The sequence below is a fragment of the Lissotriton vulgaris genome, chromosome 12 (genome assembly GCF_964263255.1).
Source record: "Lissotriton vulgaris chromosome 12, aLisVul1.2, whole genome shotgun sequence".
In the NCBI taxonomy this organism is placed as follows: domain Eukaryota; kingdom Metazoa; phylum Chordata; class Amphibia; order Caudata; family Salamandridae; genus Lissotriton; species Lissotriton vulgaris.
The window spans coordinates 545958767-545981527 of NC_141700.1; the positions used below are offsets into that span (position 1 = coordinate 545958767).

Genomic DNA, 22761 nt, shown 5'->3' on the forward strand with positions numbered 1-22761 from the left:
GTAGTTCTTTATTTCAGCCTCATTTACATTGAGTTGTATGATTTCCAATCCCCGCTGACAGTGCACAAACCGCAACAAACATCACAATGCACAACAATGAAAATTACAGGGACAGGACCTGGCTGCAAATTCATTCTCGAGATAACTTTGCTTTATGCCACCTGCGTGTGCTATACACTGGTTCCCCGAAGAGGTGCACAAGTAACCTGTCTTGCTCCTGAACCTTGCCTCCAGAAAGACCAGGCCTCATTCATCGCCGGACTGGGATCTCAAACCAGCCCTGGCAATTATGTCCAACCGGCCCCGGAGGAGGGGGGCGGCTGGCAGGAACACTGCTGCTGCGCTGTTACAAGGGGCAGGTTTTGCAGCAGTGCAGCAAAACCAGCCCCCAGGCCCCCAGTAAAAAAGACCCCCCCACTCACTGGCCTAAACCGGCCCTCACCCTTCATGCCCACTGGGTAAACCCCCGGGGCCCGCTATGGCCAGTCCTCCCTGGCCTTGTTGACCAATCCCTGCGCACAGTCAAGACTCAATGGAGCGCGAGTGCGCTCTCTCTGGAATGTCCAGGAAGCCTGAGTAACAAAGGCGGGAAAGATGATTAACCACATGACTGCTAAGGCAATTCCCCTCCTGTGCTGAAAACTGATTTTCCCCATTATTCATGACGAGCTGAGCTCGTCATGAGCAGCGAAGGGGTTATTAAAGGAACGCACCATTGGAACGAAATCGAGAGTTCTTAAGTTGTAGGAAGGGCAATAGTGGACTCATTGGAGTAAAAGAGCTGCGAAACCAAGGTCAGAGATGAAGTCTGAACACATTCCTCTGGCAAGGGCAAACTGGTTGAGCTGGTACTGGTACATCTGATCAATTGTGCATTTACAAGGGAGGTATACACTTTTATTGACCATAAAATTCACTACAAATCCCTTAGAGCCTGGCCACTACAATTATGCAATCCACCATCTCCTACTTAATGTGGAGAATTGAACAAAAAAGGGTTTCTTTTTGCAGGTGGATCAAAAAATACTTTAGACGGCACGCACGTGGTGCAATGTAGTGGTAACACATTTGCAAAGATTAACTTGTCACCTTTCAGTTGCTGAATACTGTTTTTAGGTGTACAACCTGTACTTGTGTGGCAAAACGTTTGGTCAGTCAGTAATCTGTGCTTAACAGACAAAACACTGAAGTAACACTGCCACAGAAGACACCTGCATTGTGCTAAATAATTTGCCTTTTCTTGCCACCTAATTCAGTCGATGTTGTACTAGAATTTGGGCCTTCATTACCACATAATTTCAGTGGCCCGGCTTGAAATGCAGTAACTTTCAAGAGCACATTTGTCAGTTCTGTAGACTCAAAACCTAATGTACTGCACCGTCTTCATATTCATTTTGTCTATGTAACGGTATATTTACCAACAAAATAACTCTTTGCTGGGCAGATATGGTGACAAACAACCTTTTTAGCCCATCCCAAGTGACAATTATGTCCAACCGGCCCCGGAGGAGGGGGGCGGCTGGCAGGAACACTGCTGCTGCGCTGTTACAAGGGGCAGGTTTTGCAGCAGTGCAGCAAAACCAGCCCCCAGGCCCCCAGTAAAAAAGACCCCCCCCACTCACTGGCCTAAACCGGCCCTCACCCTTCATGCCCACTGGGTAAACCCCCGGGGCCCGCTATGGCCAGTCCTCCCTGGCCTTGTTGACCAATCCCTGCGCACAGTCAAGACTCAATGGAGCGCGAGTGCGCTCTCTCTGGAACGTCCAGGAAGCCTGAGTAACAAAGGCGGGAAAGATGATTAACCACATGACTGCTAAGGCAATTCCCCTCCTGTGCTGAAAACTGATTTTCCCCATTATTCATGACGAGCTGAGCTCGTCATGAGCAGCGAAGGGGTTATTAAAGGAACGCACCATTGGAACGAAATCGAGAGTTCTTAAGTTGTAGGAAGGGCAATAGTGGACTCATTGGAGTAAAAGAGCTGCGAAACCAAGGTCAGAGATGAAGTCTGAACACATTCCTCTGGCAAGGGCAAACTGGTTGAGCTGGTACTGGTACATCTGATCAATTGTGCATTTACAAGGGAGGTATACACTTTTATTGACCATAAAATTCACTACAAATCCCTTAGAGCCTGGCCACTACAATTATGCAATCCACCATCTCCTACTTAATGTGGAGAATTGAACAAAAAAGGGTTTCTTTTTGCAGGTGGATCAAAAAATACTTTAGACGGCACGCACGTGGTGCAATGTAGTGGTAACACATTTGCAAAGATTAACTTGTCACCTTTCAGTTGCTGAATACTGTTTTTAGGTGTACAACTTGTACTTGTGTGGCAAAACGTTTGGTCAGTCAGTAATCTGTGCTTAACAGACAAAACACTGAAGTAACACTGCCACAGAAGGCACCTGCATTGTGCTAAATAATTTGCCTTTTCTTGCCACCTAATTCAGTCGATGTTGTACTAGAATTTGGGCCTTCATTACCACATAATTTCAGTGGCCCGGCTTGAAATGCAGTAACTTTCAAGAGCACATTTGTCAGTTCTGTAGACTCAAAACCTAATGTACTGCACCGTCTTCATATTCATTTTGTCTATGTAACGGTATATTTACCAACAAAATAACTCTTTGCTGGGCAGATATGGTGACAAACAACCTTTTTAGCCCATCCCAAGTGACATTCACAAGCTCATCTCTGGTGAAAGCCACAGAGGGAATGCGGGGGGAGGTGCAAGATGAAAAGACCCTCTTACTGATTATGCAGGGGAATTTATCAATCCAATTTCCAGCAGCTGTGTTCACCAGTTATAGAAAAAGAACAGATGATTGGTGGAACGCTGAACAAATCAAACATTCTCCCCCAGTCACAAATCTGTGTTAAATCCATCGGTTTTTTTTGCACACCATGTTATTCCAGGTTTGACCCAGCCATATGCAAATCAGTCTTCACCCTTCTCTCCATAGGAGCAGTCCAGCCCAAGCTGCCAGGCCAGGTGCTCCCTGGAGGAAGCAGGTTCGTGTGTGGAAGAAGGCGGGGACAGCAGTTACAATAAAAACAATGCTTATAAATCACGGGCACGTTTGGGTGATATAAGAATCTCGTTTGCTGGGTTGACATACTAAGTGCTAAAGAAGATGTCGACAAGCTGGATACGAAACAACAATAGGATGCCCATCCTCTCCATTGGGCCGGTTTTGATGTGGATTATGAGAAAGTGAAATCCATGGTGAATATTCTATTCCTTTTGAGAATGCTCACACTATAGCATTTGAGATAATTCATATCGTTTTTGTGAGAAGCTGGCCTGGTATATGATGTCCTCTTATGTAAGTGGGCACCTTGCACCAGTCCAGACAAACCTTATAGTTATTTAAGAGGTCTTACACAAAATTAGAAATCTCTCTAAGTGGTAGCTGTGGCATTCAGGAGGACTTCAGGAAAGTGCCGCTGTTGAAGAAGGTGGAAGTGTCCGGTGGAATCCGAGGATGGATTCTTGATGAGAGGTACCTGCAAGCAGAGGGGACAGAGTCTATGTCACTCTGGAGTGACCAGGAGACTGGAAAGACAAAAGCCCTCCGATATCGGGTGTTGCAGGATGGCGGACGCTAACCATGACTCTGCAGCTGTGAGGACCAGGCGATGCTGAGGAGGACCAGGAGCCATGCTCTAGCTGTCCCACAAAGAATGTAGAGTGCTATGGGGTTGGTGTCCAGCAGGAGTACCAACAAGCCTTGGCAAATGCAACCAATGTAGGAGTCAAAGAAAGACCAATGTCGGGACATGCAAGGTCCAGGAGACTCACCAACAGCAGGAGAGTCAGGGCAGTCCCCAAGCAATCAGGGGAGCCCAAAAGAAACAAGTGTGACACTCAAGTGGACCCACGGGCAGGAGTCGTGGGAGGACCTCAAGTAGCTCACCAAAAGATGCAGGCCATGATGTACACAATGTGGTGTGGCTGAAGATTCTGGTCACTGGAGGTGCTCGAGGTTGGGGCTACTTGGAGCCCAAGGATATTCTTGGAAGGAAGCCAACAAGCCTTGGCAACAGCAAGTTGGATGCGGTGCACAGGGGTTCGGTTATTGCAACCCCCACAAGGGATACTGGCCTCAAACTTAGTGAGAGGACAGGGCAGGCCTCAGGAGCTATGGAAACCACCACCTGTGTTGCAGAACCCATGGAGTCAGGAGGAGCTCAGGATCTGCAGACCGTTTGACTTAGTTGCGGTGCCTGCAAATGCAGGGGAGTGACTCCTTCACTCCAAAGGAGATTTCTTCATGTGTCTTTGATGCATCACAGTCCTTGGAAGGTTCCTGTATGATGCACCAGCACAGACGAGGCAGCAGACTGGAAGGGAGATGAAGTCAGGCCCAAACGAAGTCCAGCGAAGTCCAGAGTGCCCAGATGGTAGAAGTGCAGTGGTGTCTGATCTGAATCTTATCCCACGACGAATCTAGAGACCTACACTCATGTGAGCTCTTACGTACCCTAAGGAAAGGGTTGGGAAGGTTCAGGGGACCCTCCCAGGGGAGGGTCTGGACAGGGGGGAGGTTACTCCCATGTCCATTGTCCATTTTCATGCCAGGCGGAAGCCATCGGCTCCCAGAACTGGGTTGAACTGGACATTGCATGGGTACACCAAGTGTGCCCCTCATGCTGACTTTCTAGCACTGGCAAGTGCACCCACCTGGTCACAATACACTAAATACTGTCTGGGAGGTGGTCACACCTCCCTGTGACAGGATGCCTATTGTTCCACCTTCCTCTGCTCGAGCTTGGCTCAGCAGCAGGAGAGCAGAAATGTGTCTCTGGTCTGCAGCAACCATTTTGTGCTATCCGGGTCTAGAAGGTTGGCACCAGGAACACTGAGAGCCTAACGGAGAGCTCTTCCAGTGCTTGGAACCATACTTCCCACACCGTTTACTGTGGGGGTTTGATTCCAACATGTTTGATACCAAACATAATGAGATTTGTTACAGCAGCTGTTTTCGAGATGGCCAATGCGTAATTACGCGGTGCCCCTCTATATAGTATATGGCTGCTTCACTGACAACCCGGGAGAATGGACTCTGTAGGCTGTAGGGGTATCTTGCTCATGCCCTCTCACTTAGAACCAAGCACCCTGCCTTCAGGATTGCAAAGGCCTGTTACAGGGGTGATATGTAGGTTTTAAGTGCAGTGACCCTAGATATAGGAAACCTATATCTTTAGCAAGTGATGCTAGCACCAGCTTACACAGGCTGCAATGGTATGCCTGTAGTTCCATTTTGAATGGGTGGATTAATACATGCATCAGCCCATGGGAGCCCTCTGTGGTACCTATGCCCTGGGTATCTTAGTACCATATACTAGGGACTGACAAGGGTACCCCGGTATCCAATCTGAGATGTACCTAAGCACTGAAGACAACAGTTTATGGGGAAAGCATATAGACATGTGTCCTGATTAGCAGGATCCCAGTCAGACTAGTCAAAATACAGCTTAGCACCAGGCAAAAAGTAGGAGTAACCATGCAGAATGATCCTACCTTCCTACACTTTTTGATACGAAGAAAAATTATTTCTCAATACAAGAAATATTTCCCTATTTGCCCTGCTAATATGTTGTATAGATATTTAAAGTCTTACATGGTTCCTGAGAAGGTGGTAGAGTAAATATAGAACCACTAAAATGTGCGTTGACTGTTGGTGTGTCCAGTCTAGGGCCACTACAACAGAAGGAGAAAGGAGAATAGATTCCACCGGTAAATGGAGGATGTTGTTTCTTCCGGACTGCTGTATGATGAGTGTGTGGTATGTGGTATGAATGGTATGTCAGAGGAGAGTATGAAATAGAAAGGATAAATGGGGTTGTATGGTTTTATGAAAAAAAATGTTTTTAAATGATGAAAATAAACCTGCTCAGTTCAACAACAGATGAAATTCATGATAAATTGATTACATTAATGTGCAAATGTGAATAAGTGTATGTAAGAAATATGTTAAAGTATAGAGTGTGATCTGGATTTGTTCTAGTAGGATATTTTCCTTTGTGAAAGTAATTGCAGGCTGATAGGTCCCCTTTGTTGTTTATTCGTACCTTATTCCCCCGGCACTGAACCCGTTTGGGAAATCTAAGAGTGTAAAGGGCCCCTTCTGTAAATTATACTGCACTGGACCAGCAACAAGCATCCTGGGACCGGTTTCGGGGTATCACTCCTCATCAGCTAGACTAGATTGAATCTGTTGGCATAACAAGCTCGGGACATACGTCTGGGCATACCCTTCTCATTTAAGGCGACAAGTGCAGAACGAACAGATGATGGAAGGCATGTTGAACAAATCAAACATTCATCCGCAGTAACAGATCTGGTTTATATCCATCGTTTTTTTTGCATGCCGTGCCATTCCAGTTTGGAGCCAGCCTTATGCAAATAAAAGTTGACCCTGCGTCCCATGCCAACAGTCCAGCCCGAACTACCAGGCCAGTTCCTCCCTGGACCAGAAACAAGCATCCTGATGTTTCCAAACATCCTGTAAATTTTTCCTGCAATCACCTACTGCACCAATTTCAGAGATTACAACATTTCAATGGTCACAAATCACTGATACATTACTTTGTGACTTTCAAAAAGGATACAATCCCCTCTTTCATGCCCTCTCCTGTTTGAGATGCAGAAAGGGTCACAAAAGCCTTTCACGATTCACAACAACTTTTCCGACTCATAAAATAAGTTCTGTACATTGTGAAAAGTTGTTTTGCAGTCACTAAGCCCGATTTAAAGGCATTGTGAGTACAACAAGGTGAGTAAGCAAGGCCCTTTTTTACCTGCCTTTTCAGCACACGACATAAGAAAAAGAGAAGCAACAGAAAAACAATTAAGCAGTCAAAAGAATTTTGTGTTGAGTCTTCGGTAAAGAAAATTCTTCTTTTATTTTTTTTGTAAACATCATTTTACGGAGTTTTATATAGCGCAAACTTGACCTGAATCAGGTATCAGGGCGCTTTACATAGCACCAGTTGCATTACATGAGGAAACATTAACTTTTTTTTATGTTAGGCATGGGGAGATTATGTGCTTTTCCCAGAGTCACAGGATGTTTAGCGTCGTTGCCGAGACTCGTACCCAGTTCCCCAGATTCAAGGACGACCGACCGCCCTAGCCATTAGGCCAACTCCTCTCCCCGATTTTAATGTTTTCAATCAAGTGCACATGCAGCCAACGCATTTCTCCCTAAACAGGGCTTCATCATGGCAATATGAGCACCACCAAAAGGTATGGTGGGGTGCCTGATGTCACTTCTAAGGATTTGTTGCGCTCCAGATAAAAACGTCGTAAGATTTAAACTCACAGGTTCAGGTTAGAACCAAACATAGACATCATCCAGTGGCGTAATGAAATATACTGTCGTGTTGAATGAACTCGCATGGATGTCAATTACTCCCTCCACAATAAACCAGCGTGTAGGGTAAAGTGCTTGCAGCCGGGAGCTCAATTATTCGCGTACGGCAGGAGTGTCTAGAACAGGGGTCTCAAAACCGGTCCTGGAGGGCCGGATCCGTGCCAGATTTTTAAAATTACTACATGTATCTCAACGGGGATATCCAAAAAATCTGGCATGGATCCGGCCCTCCAGGACAGGTTTGGAGACCCCTGGTCTAGAACAACGGGGCGAACAGACTGAAGAGTAATCAGTCAGCACACGAGCATGGTGGGAGGAAAGCAGACCCAGATATTTACTTAGTGTAGGAGTATCAAACATGTAGACACAATATAGTATGTTACATTCATTTAGAAAGTGCCTGTCTGTAATGATTCATAAAACTACAGAAACTCTCCTTGTGCATATAAACAGTGCCCTTTCTAATATCCCAGTGGAATCTTGACTCTGCTTTTATTTATGAACATGTCTGTCAGAGCTTTCACAGGTTTCAGCAGAAATGAGCAGGTAGGTTTCCGGGGTCCTTGAAATGCCTCTTGTAGTAAAGCGCCTAGGTGCCACAAAGCATGCTGGTGCACCACATGGCTCTAGCACATGGATACTCACAAACATTTTCCTGGGGGCGCAAAGTTTGGTCCATGGTGTGACCGAGGGCCACACTGATGCCAGTGGGGGTATAAAGTGGGAATAGAGGATGCAAAGCATGTATATTCAGTGGCTGTCTTTAACAAGCATTTGCAATGCAATAGGTCTCGCAGTTATGCAAGTTTGAGCTATTGGCATTGTAAATGGCTATGCCTTTTATTTTGGTATTGGTTTTTAAAACATAAATAAAATACATGGTCATTTACAATGGCAATAGCTTAAACTTGCTTAAATGCGAGACCTACTGCATTGCAAACGCTTGTTAGCAATATTGTAACAAGGTTGCCGCGGGGCCCAATGCCAACAAGGAAAAGGGGCACTGCCCCCAGTTGGCAGCAGAAGACAGCCAATGACTAGGCTGAGCCTCTGCGCAAACCTTTTGTAAATAATGCCCTTTCACTGTACATGTTAACGAAATTAGCAATTTGTTCCCCACTCTATTTCACGTGGGATCGCAATATGCACTGTGCGCATTACCCAGAGACATAGCTATCAGGAGTGAAACCGGTGCAGAGGCCCCGGTACTCAGCAATATAAAGGGCCCATTGCCCCCTTCTTATTGCTGATTTTTGTTACCAAACCAGGACATGGAGGGATGGGGTGGTGCATTCTCCTTTCCGAGAGAAGAGAAAACAATAGGTGGGCAGGTGTGAGACGGGATCTCGAACAGTAGGTGAAGAAAAAACAGTGGAGTGGGAGTAGGAGACAAGCATAATCGTGGTGGGTGAGAGATAGGAACAGGGGGAGGTGGGCAGGGGTGTGTGATGGAAACAAAGTGGAGGGTGTGAGGTGGGAACAGGGTGGAGGGGTGAGAAGAGGTTGGAGGTGATGAGAAACAGGAGAGGGTGAAAGAGAGATGGGTGGAGGGTGAGAGATGAGAAGAGGGTGGAAAGATGAGAGAAAGACAATAGTGAGGTGGATGTGAGATATGGTAGCAACATGGTGGAGGGGAGAGGAATGGGAACCAAGTGGGGAGGGTAAAGTAGGAACATGGTGGAGTGGTGGGAAGAGGCTGGAGGGATTGAGAGATGGGAAGAGAGTGGAAAGATAAGAGGAAGACAATAGTGAGGTGGATTTGACATACAGGAGCGGGGTGCAGATGCTGGGGATGGGGTACAGGGCACAGAGGTAAGAAAGTAACAATAGTGTTGGGTGCTGGGAGAGGGAAAGGAACCGGACAGATGAATGAGAGATGGGAACTGTCTGGAGAAGTGAGAGAAATAAAGAGCAGTGGGCGAGGAGTGCAGATTGGGACAGTGCGGAGGTAGAGGTGGATGGGGTGAGAAAGAAACGAGTGGCTGGAGAAGAGATGGTTGGGGTAGTAATAGGCACCGTATGGGTAGATGAGTGAGGTATCAGTGGATAGGTGAGGGACTGACGGATAGACCGACGAGAGTCCTGGTCGGAGTGACTGATGGGTAAAATGGAGAGAGAGGAGGCGAGCAGATTGGGAGAAGCAGTTAAGAATAGTGAGAGAGGCGGGTAAAGAGGTGAGAGTGATAGGTGGATGGGGACCGCGGGAGGGAGCGGAGGGCTGATGGGTGAGTACACAAATTGAGGGATGAAAAGCGGTGGAGTGACTGCTTGGGGAGGAATGAGCGGTTGGAAAGTGTTAAGGGGTGAGTGGAACGGTCCAATGGTCGAAAGATGTGTGGGTGAGTAGACGGAGCCAGGGTGGAGCAGTAGGGCATGGCTGACAGTGGTGAAAGGGGAGACATGCAAGAATGTTGTGATGGGCGGAGAGAGAGGCAGGGTAAAAGTGTGAGCGGCTTAGGCAGGACAAAGGGCTGAAGTGTGTGGGAAGGAGTTAAAAACAAGCACTGGCGTTGCCAATAGGTCTCGCAGTAGGAAAGTTGGAGCTATTGGTTTTGTAAATGACAAAGCCCTTTATGTATTTAAAATGATAACCAAAGTGAAAGGCATTGTTATTTGCAATTGTAATGGCTCCAACTGTCGTACTGCGAGACCTATTGGCAACGTGAGTGGTTTTTCGTGTGTGAGTGGCGTTGTGTGTGTGAGTGGCGTTGCGTGTGTGAGTGGCGTTGCGTGTGTGAGTGGCGTTGCGTGTGTGAGTGGCGTTGCGTGTGTGAGTGGCGTTGCGTGTGTGAGTGGCGTTGCGTGTGTGAGTGGCGTTGCATGTGTGAGTGGCGTTGCATGTGTGAGTGGCGTTGCATGTGTGCGTAGTTGAGTGGCGTTGCGTAGTTGAGTGGCGTTGCGTAGTTGAGTGGCGTTGCGTAGTTGAGTGGCGTTGCGTAGTTGAGTGGCGTTGCGTAGTTGAGTGGCGTTGCGTTGTTGCGTGGTGTTGCGTAGTTGCATGGCGTTGCGTAGTTGCGCGGCGTTGCGTAGTTGAGCGGCGTTGCGTGTAGTTGCGTGGCGTTGTGTAGTTGCGTGGCGTTGCGTAGTTGCGTGGCGTTGCGTAGTTGCGTGGCATTGCGTAGTTGCGTGGCGTTGCGTAGTTGCGTGGCGTTGCGTAGTTGCGTGGCGTTGCGTAGTTGAGTGGCGTTGCGTAGTTGAGTGGCGTTGCATGTGTGAGTGGCGTTGCATGTGTGAGTGGCGTTGCATGTGTGAGTGGCGTTGCATGTGTGAGTGGCGTTGCATGTGTGAGTGGCGTTGCGTTGTTGCGTGGCATTGCGGCGTTGCGTAGTTGCGCGGCGTTGCGTAGTTGAGCGGCGTTGCGTAGTTGAGCGGCGTTGCGTAGTTGAGCGGCGTTGCGTAGTTGAGCGGCGTTGCGTAGTTGAGCGGCGTTGCGTAGTTGAGTGGCGTTGCGTAGTTGAGTGGCGTTGCATGTGTGAGTGGCGTTGCGTTGTTGCGCGGCGTTGCGTAGTTGCGCGGCGTTGCGTAGTTGCGCGGCGTTGCGTAGTTGCGCGGCGTTGCGTAGTTGCGCGGCGTGGCGTAGTTGATTGGCGTTGCGTAGTTGAGTGGCGTTGCGTAGTTGAGTGGCGTTGCGTAGTTGAGTGGCGTTGCGTAGTTGAGTGGCGTTGCGTAGTTGAGTGGCGTTGCGTAGTTGAGTGGCGTTGCGTTGTTGCGTGGCGTTGCGTTGTTGCGTGGCGTTGCGTAGTTGCGTGGCGTTGCGTAGTTGCGTGGCGTTGCGTAGTTGCGTGGCGTTGCATGTGTGAGTGGCGTTGCGTAGTTGCGTGGCGTTGCGTGGCGTTGCGTAGTTGCGTGGCGTTGCGGCGTTGTGTAGTTGCGCAGCGTTGCGTAGTTGAGTGGCGTTGCGTAGTTGAGTGGCGTTGCGTAGTTGAGTGGCGTTGCGTAGTTGAGTGGCGTTGCGTAGTTGAGTGGCATTGCGTAGTTGAGTGGCGTTGCGTAGTTGAGTGGCGTTGCGTAGTTGAGTGGCGTTGCGTTGTTGCGTGGCGTTGCGTTGTTGCGTGGCGTTGCGTAGTTGCGTGGCGTTGCGTAGTTGCGTGGCGTTGCATGTGTGAGTGGCGTTGCGTAGTTGCGTGGCGTTGCGTGGCGTTGCGTAGTTGCGTGGCGTTGCGGCGTTGCGTAGTTGAGTGGCGTTGCGTAGTTGAGTGGCGTTGCGTAGTTGAGTGGCGTTGCGTAGTTGAGTGGCGTTGCGTAGTTGAGTGGCGCTGTGTAGTTGAGTGGCGTTGCGTAGTTGCGTGGCGTTGCATGTGTGAGTGGTGTTGCGTTGTTGCGTGGCGTTGCGTAGTTGCGTGGCATTGCGGCGTTGCGTAGTTGCGCGGTGTTGCGTAGTTGAGCGGCGTTGCGTAGTTGAGTGGCGTTGCGTAGTTGAGTGGCGTTGCGTAGTTGAGTGGCGTTGCGTAGTTGCGTGGCGTTGCGTAGTTGTGTGGCGTTGCGTAGTTGCGTGGCGTTGCGTGGTTGAGTGGCGTTGCGTGGTTGAGTGGCGTTGCGTGGTTGAGTGGCGTTGCGTGGTTGAGTGGCGTTGCGTGGTTGAGTGGCGTTGCATGTGTCAGAGGCTAAATGTAGCACAGGGAGACCTCCAGTGGTAAGACAATCAAAAACAACTTAGAAAACATTTGACAGTATGAAGAGATCAAACTCATGAACAAGCGTGATACACCTCAGCTAAAAATCATGATAAATAACAACACACATTAGAAGTGAAACTGCAAGTACAGAAGGACCAGCTTTGCTTGTTTAAAACTCCCACTTCAGGCAGATGAGTGTAATGTGTAAAGCGTCTTGTGCACATGAGCAGATCGGAGTCTGGAAGCAAATACAAAGAAGAGGAATGACTGAGGCGCATTGGTGTGAAGCACATCAAAGGGCTTCTCCTCCCCTAATTAGCCGTTCTGGGGAAACTGAAAGTACGGCCGGCCTGCGGCCGGCCATGAATAATTAGGGGAGGAGAAGCCCTTTGATGTGCTGGGCTGGCTGGCCCTGAATGCGCGTGCATGTTATCACGTGGTTCACGGGCACTGCAAGAAAACCGCGGCTGAAAGCCCTTTGGTTTGAAGAGAAAATAGCCGACTTGAATTCTCCCCATTTCCCATTCCTGCGGAATGGTAAAGGCTCGACCTAAAAAGTAGTAAGGGCTATAAGCCTCCGATGTTTGGAATTCTGTAGCCCCAGGGATAGAAATACGCAGGGAAGGACACTCTTGTGAAAGAACATGCTGACCAGTTAGAATAGAAAAAACTGAAGTAGAAATTGTTGCCCGGAGCCTGTCATGAAAATCTTGGATCTTTAAAAGTGATCAGGAGGGGGGTTGTCCAGGATGGTGACGGAATAGGAAGCAGTGTAAGTAAGTAATCTTTCTTTATTCGGTTTTTAAAGTACATAAAAAACCATAAAAGCAATCTCACAGATAAAAAGCATCATTATACATAGATTAAAAAAGGTTTTTACAATTTATAAAAACATAACACCCATACAAAACATTGGGAAACCCTAGCCATGCTGATTGATACATCAGTATTCTTGGTTTCTGATAATTCATATATGTCAAATGGGATAAAAAAACTTATCAAAGATTTGCTCTATGTTTAAAAATACATTTCAGAAATGTCACGATGTATTTACAGATCCGTTCAGACTCTAGAAATTGCAATCGCAGCATGGCTGGGCGACATCTTCTAAAGCCCATTTTTTTTTAACAACGGCAACAACCAGAGTTTATGATGATTAACGTAAAAGTTACAGAGTAGAATAGTATGGATAGTCGATTGTTCCGATGTTCCATTGCATGGACAGGGTGATAGAATTCGATCCCAACTGTTTTGGTCTGGAAATGCCACCAATCGATGAAAGATATTAAATCTGAATCTTACCAGAAGAAATCGCTCAAATTGTGACAAAACATATGTTAAATATGGTTGAATTGTAAGGGTAGTCTGGATCGCCATTGAATGTTGAACAGAAGCTTTTTTTGCTTCGGTGGCGATACGCAGCTCTTCTATGTGGCTCAATGCCCTTACTTTCAATTCCTTTCTGGATATTTCAGAAATCCTTTCAGGAGCAAAGTAATAGTTTCCATGGCCTAAGTTGGTTAAAAACTTTTTCACATACATAAGCCAGCAAATTTTCGCTGAATAGTCTAATGACATACAATCTGCCACTATTTGCTTAGTACGTGAATTTTTCGTTGTTGTCCAGATGCGTCGCCAAAGTAAAAGTGGTTGTATTTTTGCCAAATCCACCAAATACGGGATCCCCAGTTCCGCATGACACGCAAACGTGGAAACACATTTAGGTGCTGCTAGTAAAAATCTTAAAAAGGTGTTGTAAGGAGCTAGTATTGGTATGCCCCCACAGTCCAGCCCCGTACAGGGCTGTCGTTTGGCATTTGGCTCTATAGATATGCCACAGTTCTAGGGGTGGCCTTTTTCCCAACTTCTGTGAAAAATTTATGAGCGCAGCAATTGCTCGCATTAGATGGTGTTTCCTGGCCTCAATTGCAGGTTTCCAATTTATTCTATCATCAATTATGATGCCTAGATAGGGGTATTGGCCAGTAACTTCGAGTCTTTCTCTATCAAGGAATATATCTTTTCCCCCCCTTTTCCCTGGACCAGCTGCCATTACATACGTCTTTTTTATGTTTATTCGCAGATCAAGGTTTCCCATAAAAGTTGCATACCTATCCAATGCCTTCTGCATTTCGCGAGGAGTGCGGGCCAGTATCACGGCGTTGTCCGCATAGAGCAGAACGGGTATCGGGCGGTTACTTACTTGAGGTAGATCCTGGCCCCCCTTCAACATTGCCACCTCCAGTCCATTTGTGTAAAGTGAAAAGAGAAAGGGGGCCGGGACACAACCCTGCCGGACACCACGCTCTACTCTGAACGACTCGGACAGCTCGCCTTATACACCAAAGCGTACCCTCGCGGAGGCATTCGAATACAGTTCCCTCAAGAAGCCAATCAGAGGGGCATTAACGCCCATTTCTGAAAGGACAGACCACAGTTTCGTTTGGGAGACGCAGTCAAAAGCAGCAGACAGGTCAACATAGACCATGTATAACCTGCCCTGCTTTGCACAAACATATTTAGCCATTAGCATTGATAAATTTAGGGCTTGCCCGGTCGTCCGGAAACCCTCCCGGAATCCGAACTGGAGATCAGAGAGAATCCCACCATCGTCAGCCCACTGCTGTAAACGCTCAAGCACTACTCTCCCCACCACCTTGCCCAGCGAGTCCAGCAGTGAGATCGGGCGATAGCAGGACACTTCATGCCTGTCTCCTTTCTTAAATATAGGGACCATGATGGATTTGGTCCAGGAGGCCAGCAGACCGTACTTCATCACTGACCCGAAGACCCTAGTCAATATTGGGACCCACAGGTCTATTTTATGCTTAAAAAAGTCTACGGGAACCCCATCTGGGCCCGGGGCTTTCCCATTTCTGCTTGCGTTTAACGCTTGGAGAACCTCGCTTATGGCAAGTTCTAGAGAGATGAGATAAACTGCCATCAAGGGGCTATCACTAGGTGCTGCGTCAACCCCTGCTGGTTCCGGGCCTTTCTTAAATATTTTCGAAAAGTGATCCACCCAGACTGATCCCTCAATGGCTACTTCTATGGTTGGAAGATTTTTACGATCTGCTAAAAAGGAAACTTTTACCACTCTCCAAAATGCCTCACTATTCTTATCTAGAGAGCTTTCATGCAGTTGGTTCCATAGATCTTGTTTTAATTTGGCTTTCCCTTCTTTACATGCTATATTATAATCCTTTCTTAGAATTCTTATTTCTTCTAGGTCTCTGTTCGTTTTTTTAGGGCTGATTTCAGTCTTTTATGTGCTGCCGTGCATTTTTGGTTAAACCATCCTGTTTTCCTGGGTCGGTCACTTTTTACCTTGGCCGTTAAAAGTTCATTTGTTTTCCCCATAATTACCTCAAAGTTATATAGGACTTCCTCTTCCGGGACTCCCAGATCTAGGCACTTAAGAATGGAAGGATATACTGCGCATATCACTTTTCTGGTTATTTCCCCATCATCTACCTTCTCCCATCTTAGGGAATATCCATTTATCTTGGATAGATGTAAAGTATTCTGGGTTAAAGCACTGGGTATGATCTGTGCGGGCTGCTGAGCATGCTCTAGAAAAAGTTCTAGGCTAAGAGCACTATGGTCACTTAATGTATTCACCAGTAATTCAAAACTCTGCACTCTACTTGCCAGAGTGTTTGATGCTAGGATGAAGTCTATTGTAGTCTCACAGCCCCTCCCCAAGAAGGTTGGGTCTAGCCGTTGGGAAATCATATTTACTTTATTCACCATCATGAACCCCATATCTGAAAGCACTTCATTTAGGTATGTCCCCGTAGGATTATGGCTAAAATGCACAATTGGCTCTTCTTGTTCATCCACCAACCCACAAATGTTGCTATTATTGCGAATACAAGGGTGCTGATTAAAATCACCCCCCCATATGATGCTTACACTAGCTCTACCTCCTACCTCCTGTGTCAGCTTGGAGAGCTTGTGACGTAGGGAACCCAGAACATTCAGGGCCTGTCCTTCCGCTAGATTATTACAAAAATTAAGCAGAAGGATGACCTCTTTATAATTAAACGAAAGACTGAGCAACTGGTAATTTGAATCCAGGTGTAGGGCCGTTGTTTTCAGTACCCCAATTGTATTGGCTATAAAGACCGACAAACCTCCCTTCGCCCTACCCGAGGTGGCTGATATTGCGGATGTAAAGTAGGTCTTATATCCCACCAAGTGCAATTCTGTCGTGGCCCATGTCTCCTGGAGACAGATAACACTATGGTTATGAGCAAAATTTAGGGCACTGCCATCGTCAACCTTTGTACGAAGGCCCGCAATGTTCCAAAACATAAGTTTAAGTGATTGCCCTTTATTTGAAGGTAAACTATCCTTCAAAGGGGTACAATAGGCTCTCAGCTGCACCTCTTTTTCATATGTCTCCACTGGACTTTCTTCTATATATTTGATGGGTCCTCCCGTAGGGGTTCCGACTTTATTTTGGTCTACCATACTATTTGCTCTCTGGATGAGTTGCATTAATGGGGGTTTGTCCCTGGTATCCTCTTTCTTGACATCTAAACCTCCTGCCATTGAGATTTCAAGCACTGCAGGTTTAACAGGAATAGTAGATTTCCCAGTGGCAGTCGGGTGAAATCAGTCCACATCTTCCAATCCATAAAGCATTGAAAAATGATTAAAGGTAGGTAAATTGTACTGTATTGAAATTGTGGAAGCCCTGCTTTAGAGGAAATCTTTGTGGGTGATTGAAAAATGTTTGATTAGGACCATGATGTTCTATGCCGTGCCGATTTGAAATCTGCCTTCCTAATAAGCATTCTTTGGGATATGGGGCTGGCATCTGCGGGTAAAAGTAACTAAGATAATGCGTAGAGATAGAATCACTACCTCTCGCATCATACCAGTCACCAATATGCCTCACTGCTCTATGATCTTTCAAATTAATAATGATAGCATCCCCCTTTCTATCTTTTGGACGTGAACCGACCCAATTTACACGCCTTATATTTAAAATTTCCCCATTTATGTGGGCAGGCAGAGGTCTATTATTACACAGCCAATATATTACTTTATTTCTTAAGGCTCGATGGTCTTCCTTTATTCCCACAGAAAGCTCAGGAACTCCTGCCATAATAACAACAAAGGAGGCGGAATCTGGCGGTAAATCTACTCTTATGTTGGATGGTCTATATATATTTTGCGGGACATTAGTCCCGTTATCCTTATCAGCCTTCCTTTGAGAGAGTTCCATTTTTTCCCTGGTTCCGTTCTATCCCCCTTTTGATGACTCATATATCGTTTCGATGCTATTTTAAGGGCTGAAGTCTTCTGTGATAAAGAAGATGTCTGTCCTTTTTTGGGGGACTTACATTGTGACATTTGGTCTACATGATTGACATTTGTGGGGACTGTAGGACAAGGGGGACAATGTTTAGTGGGCAACGTCGAGTTTACAGAGTTAACCGGGGATTAGTGATGATCAGACCTTTTACCAGTTCGGCTAATAAAAGTGTGTTGCCTCCGACCTCTTTCTCAATCTGGTCTAACTTTGAAATGATCATCCTGGTTCTCTCTAGAAGTGGCAGCATCAGGGATTTCACCAGGATTTTAATTTTTCCCAGGAGGCAACCCTCATCAGTAGGACAATCAGGGGGATAGGTGGGTATTGAAGGAGCCCTATAAGGGATGGAGGCTGAGCAGCAACTGACAATGTCGAGGTCGGATTCTTCTTTTGTACTTTTGCTTGACGGGCCTTTAAAGGGCCACCCCCTCTTTTTTTGCTGGTGGGTTTAATCTTAACTGGAGTCCTCTGACTCAAGTTGGGGGGAGATGGAATAGATAACCTCAGAGAGCTCGATAGACCAGTATTATCACTACTGGAAGACAAACTCAAAGGAGATGAGACAATACTAGGGCCATCCAGCTCTTCCTCAGCATCCTCGACATCCACCAACCTAATTTCCTGCCCTATATGGTGTATGGACACCGGAGAGGCCGCAGTCCCTATTTGCCCTAAGGAGGATCGCTTCCCCGTTATTAAATCTAAAGAAAGACGCTTCTCCACATAGGCAATTTCCATGTTTGAGTATAGTTGAAGCTCTGTTAAAAAAGTGATCCAGGGTTCCAGTAGCCACCCCATGTGAAGTAGCAAGGGTAATATTACAATTTTTTCCGGACCGCAAAGACATAGTTACTTACAACCAATACCAACCAACACTTTACAATAAATATCACACAATTGGACCTGTTCACAACAGAGAATTCACTGGGTGTGTGGATATCTACAAGTTTTTGACAGGGAACAGATATAAAAGGGGGTGCCCCGCCCGGCCTTAGTCGACCTTGGACGACCTTAGACGGCCCGCCCTTTGCCCGGGCTTCGCCCCGTGCTCCGTCCGCGCACGTCCCGCTGTAGCGTAAAGGGCGTTCCAGAAGTAGGAGGAGGAGGGGGCGGGAAGAGGCACCAGGTGCGCGTGGTTGGCAGAGCGCAGAGACCTCTGGGCCTCGCAGTCCCGCACCCCTGTTATTGCCCAGATGATAGTCAAGGAGTAGGCAAAACCAGCAGCAGCTCCAAGAGTCAAAGTAAGGTCTGGCTATTAATTCAGCAGCAGTCCCGGTCACTGCAGGAGCAACAATTGTTAATTAAAGCACCAGTTTAATATCGAAGCAAGGATCCATGACTACGAGCAGTGATCGGAGCTCCACCGGGTGCCTACGCAGCTTACTCATATAACCGCAGAGGAGGTGATTTCTGACAGCATCGACCTGCATTCACGTTCAGGGTACAAGCGGTGACCCAAATGGGGCACCCCAGCGACAGCCCAAACACAGACGTACGATGTCCATAGCAGCGAGGAGCAGGGGCACGAAGAGACTGGTGCGGAGGAACAGAGTAGAGAAACTGGAGATTGAGGGTTGTCCCCGACCTGTGCCAGGGAGTGGATCATTGCTAACCCACCCCCCTTCTTGGACACGCTGCGGGTGAGTCTTGTTGTTCTCGAGCCCAGAAGGAGTGGGGGGTGTCGGTGAGTCACTGCATGCCTGTCATGCTCGTCAAACGCGGCTCAGTAAAGGGGACGCAGGACATCTTAAGAAAACGAGTGATGTGCCATCTGCGCTCGCTGTAAGGGTGCCCACGAGTGATGTTCTTATTGAGCCATGACGAGAGAGGAAAGCCAGATGGCGCCTGGGCGCGTAACTGTGCACGTAACCGCAAGCTTTAAGCCACAAGCAAAAGGGTGTGGTGAGCTTTTTGAAGCCCCCTTACTAAAAGTCTTGCCAGAGCAAAGCATGCGCTGGCTCAGGCGAGACCTAAAAATGAAGGTGTTCCTAAAGTTAAGGGGCAAGATACTTCCTTTACCTAACTGCAACTAACCTATAAATAAGTGCTTGCTGTATATTTAAAAAAAAAAATACATGTTAGTGCCGGGTTGATAAAACAGCAGCCCAGTCCTGCTGCTGTGCACGTGGCCGCATATAGAGGTCAGGAGATCCGCACTTTGAGTATCACTGCTCTAGCAGGATGACCTGGCAAAGGTGGCACTCACTTGCTGGCAGAGTGCTCTGTGTTCCCTGGAGTGTTACTCACCCGCCCCCCTGCCCCCTGCCCCCCTGCCTGGACACGCTGCAGGTGAGTCTTGTTGTTCTCGAGCCCAGCAGGAGTGGGGGGTGGCGGTGAGTCACTGCACGCCTGTCATGCTCATAAAACGCGGCTCAGTAATGTGGACGCAGGACATCGAAAGAAAACGAGTGATGTGCGATCTGCGCACGCTGTAAGGGTGCCCGCGAGCAATGCGCTTAATGAGCCATGACGAGAGAGGAAAGTAAATTGGCGCCCGCGCGCGTAACTGTGCACGTAACCGCAAGCTTTAGGCCACAAGGAAAAGCGTGTGGTGAGCTTTTTGAAGCCCCCTTACTAAAAGTCTTGCCAGAGCAACACATGCGCTGGCTCAGGCGAGACCTACAAATTAAGGTGTTCCTAAAGATAAGGGGCAAGTTACTTCCTTTCCCTAACTGCAAATAACCTTTAAATAAGTGCTTGCTGTATATATGTTTTTTAAAAATCCATGTTAGTGCTGGGTCGAGTAAACAGCAGCCCAGTGCTGCTGCTGCGCACATGGCCGCATGTAAAGGTCAGGAGGGCCGCACTTTGAGTATCACTGCTCTAGCAAGATGACCTGGCAAAGGTGGCACTCACTTGCTGGCAGTGTGCTATGTGTCCCCTGGAGTGTTACTCACCTCTGGGAGGTGTGTGGTTCACGAGCCACCAGGGATGCGTATCATGCGTTGGACTGGCACTTTACCTGATACACTGCAAGCCACATTGCAAACACCTCCAAACCTACCTGCTCCTTTCTACTGAAGACTGCCAGGAATCCAGAAAGAAGTCTTCTGGAAAGCAAGAACTGGGGCACACTCTTCTACGTGGGAGTAACTCTAAAACACTATGAACTGCATCTGCATGTACCAGATTGCAATGGAAGACTGTTGCTGACGTGCTTGCATTGTGCACTCTCGAGCTTTAGGACCAGAAGTGTGCTGGGTTTGTGTAAGCAGCTCTGTCTAATTAGTTGAGGAAGAAAGTTTTACATGATTTGACTGGTATTATTGTTGGGAGTTCTTGATAGCAAAAAAAAATACATCCCAAAGCGATGTACATGAATGCTTCCTTACTGATGCATTCTGGTGAGGATGTCTTGTTTGAAGGGCTACGGATAGTATTGTCAGGAGTTCAGTGAAAGCCATCTACATAGCACATCCTAGCCGTGTAGAATGATCGAAGCTTGTCCTGTAGTGTGCGTTTAGCTGGGTATTTATATGTGAAGTAAAGAAAAAAGTGATGGGTGATACTCTTGCATGAATCTCTGTCACTGGTATGTACTCGTGGTCGCATCCCAGTCCATCTGTTTTCTGCCCACCCACAATGGCACCTCAGATTAGACCCAGCCATATGCAAATAAGCTGTAAACCTGCTCCAATAGGAGCTTCCAGAATGGACTGCCAGGCCAGGTCCTCTCTGAGCCGGAGCACAAACAGCCCACAACCAGCTTCGCCCTAGTTGGGGCGCGTCTCGGTCTGGTGCAGCTTGGCTGCAGTAGCACAGTGAGCACAGGACCGCGTCTGGGCCTACCTGTCGCATTGCATTAAACAAAAAAGTGATGGGTGATTGGCTTGAATTACTCTCAGCCACTGGTAGTCACTCTCGGTATCAATGAGGGTATTAACGCAGTTCAAGAACTGGCACCAGCGTTCTCTGGGAATACGTCCAATAGCTGCAGAAAGACATGTTGCTCTTAACTTCTTTGATTAAAGTCTAATAATATTTAGAGGCATATATTTTCTTCTGAACCACCAGTGATTAATAAAATGACCACTTTTTTGTAATTGTAAGAACGAAGCTTCTATCTTTTCTACCTAATTCATGTTTAAGATACTTAATGAAAGACAGTAAGACTTCTTATACATGTTTTGCTTGTTGAATTCCCCTCAACCTTTTACTGACCCTCCCATTCTTTGCCTCCCCCTAGAGTTGAGTGGGCACTTGGAAGATGAATGGGTCTGGCATGTACCTGGCCGCGGAGGCTGGCACTCCTTATGCTCTGCAGGTCCCCAAGCAGCGCAGCCACTCAGCGTTGGAGTCTCACTCAACCCTCCACCCTCAGGAGGATGCAGACTGGGGGTTGGCAGCAGAGGAAGAGGGGGACAGCTTTCTGGGAGTGCCCTTGAGGAGACACAGCCGTCTGAGATCTTCCATGCGCTCGCGCGACCCCTTCCGGAGGCACAGCTGGGAGCCAGGAAAAGAACTCCAGAGTGAACTGGATGATGATCAGCTCAGGTAGGGGATCATAACTGATTATTTTTATCTGTGGAGTACCCCTTCCATATGTAATCAAAATACTACCATTCTTGCATACTGATACAGTCACTAAACTTCATGTTGAGTATCAATATCACTTTTATGTACACTGGGAGTAGTTTATTTCTTATAATACATGGTCAGTTCTTTCTTCCTTAGTTAGCTTTCATGAGCGAGCTTTTTTTTTCAGGTGAAGATAAGCAAACAAATCATGTTGTGGAAAAACAAACAACAATGTGCACCCCTGAATCCATGTCCAGCCAGCCAACTTACTTCAGCTTATTTGTGCTTATAGGCAAACAGCAAATACCATGACCTTCGAACAATGCGCTGCCTTTGCAGTGTGGGCGGAACAACAAATGTGTCTGAGCCACGCTTTCTATGTACAACACAAGCCGTTACAAAGACATACCTCAGGTAAAGCAGCATGAGACTTTAAATTCCATCACTTTCTCTACTGTTACGGGTACTGGAGTTGGAATAGTAAATTATACTATTCCAAAGTCCAGTGCCCCCCACCTCCCTCCCCCAAAACAAGTCACTGTAACGACTTGCGTTGTAAACGGAATGTGTGGTTCAGGCACATTTGTTGTTCCGCTGCGTTGTTAAGTAACACGTGGGAAAGGAAAGCTTGATTGTGTCATACAACTGTGCTTATATATGGGCATAGCACGTAAAGGCTACCCAAGGGGACTCCGAACCGACACAAAAATATTTACAGTCTTAGCCTAAAAACAGATGTGTACTCCGCATATTAAGTAGGCCAGATGTCAGTTTTAACGTTAAAATGTTGTGGAGAGACTAATGACTGCTCTCCTTAGTCTAGATCAACGCAAACTGAATGCAAGAACGTTCATTCATGAAATGTGTAAGCAGCAATGGGTATTGTTCTCGAGGAGGTGAATAAAAATAGTGCAGC

The 22761-nt window shown here is 47.2% G+C and overlaps 1 protein-coding gene across 3 annotated transcripts in view; it reads left to right on the plus strand.

Annotated features, from left to right (window-relative positions):
* ARHGEF2 (Rho/Rac guanine nucleotide exchange factor 2) overlaps positions 1-22761 on the plus strand; it is an 886148-nt gene that overhangs the window by 303078 nt on the left and 560309 nt on the right. For all 3 annotated transcript variants that reach the window (XM_086945348.1, XM_086945349.1, XM_086945347.1), the window contains exon 2: positions 21514-21821. In XM_086945348.1, coding sequence (XP_086801474.1) covers positions 21535-21821 — 287 coding nt within the window. In that variant the 5' untranslated portion in view covers positions 21514-21534. The remainder of the gene's footprint in view (positions 1-21513; positions 21822-22761) is intronic.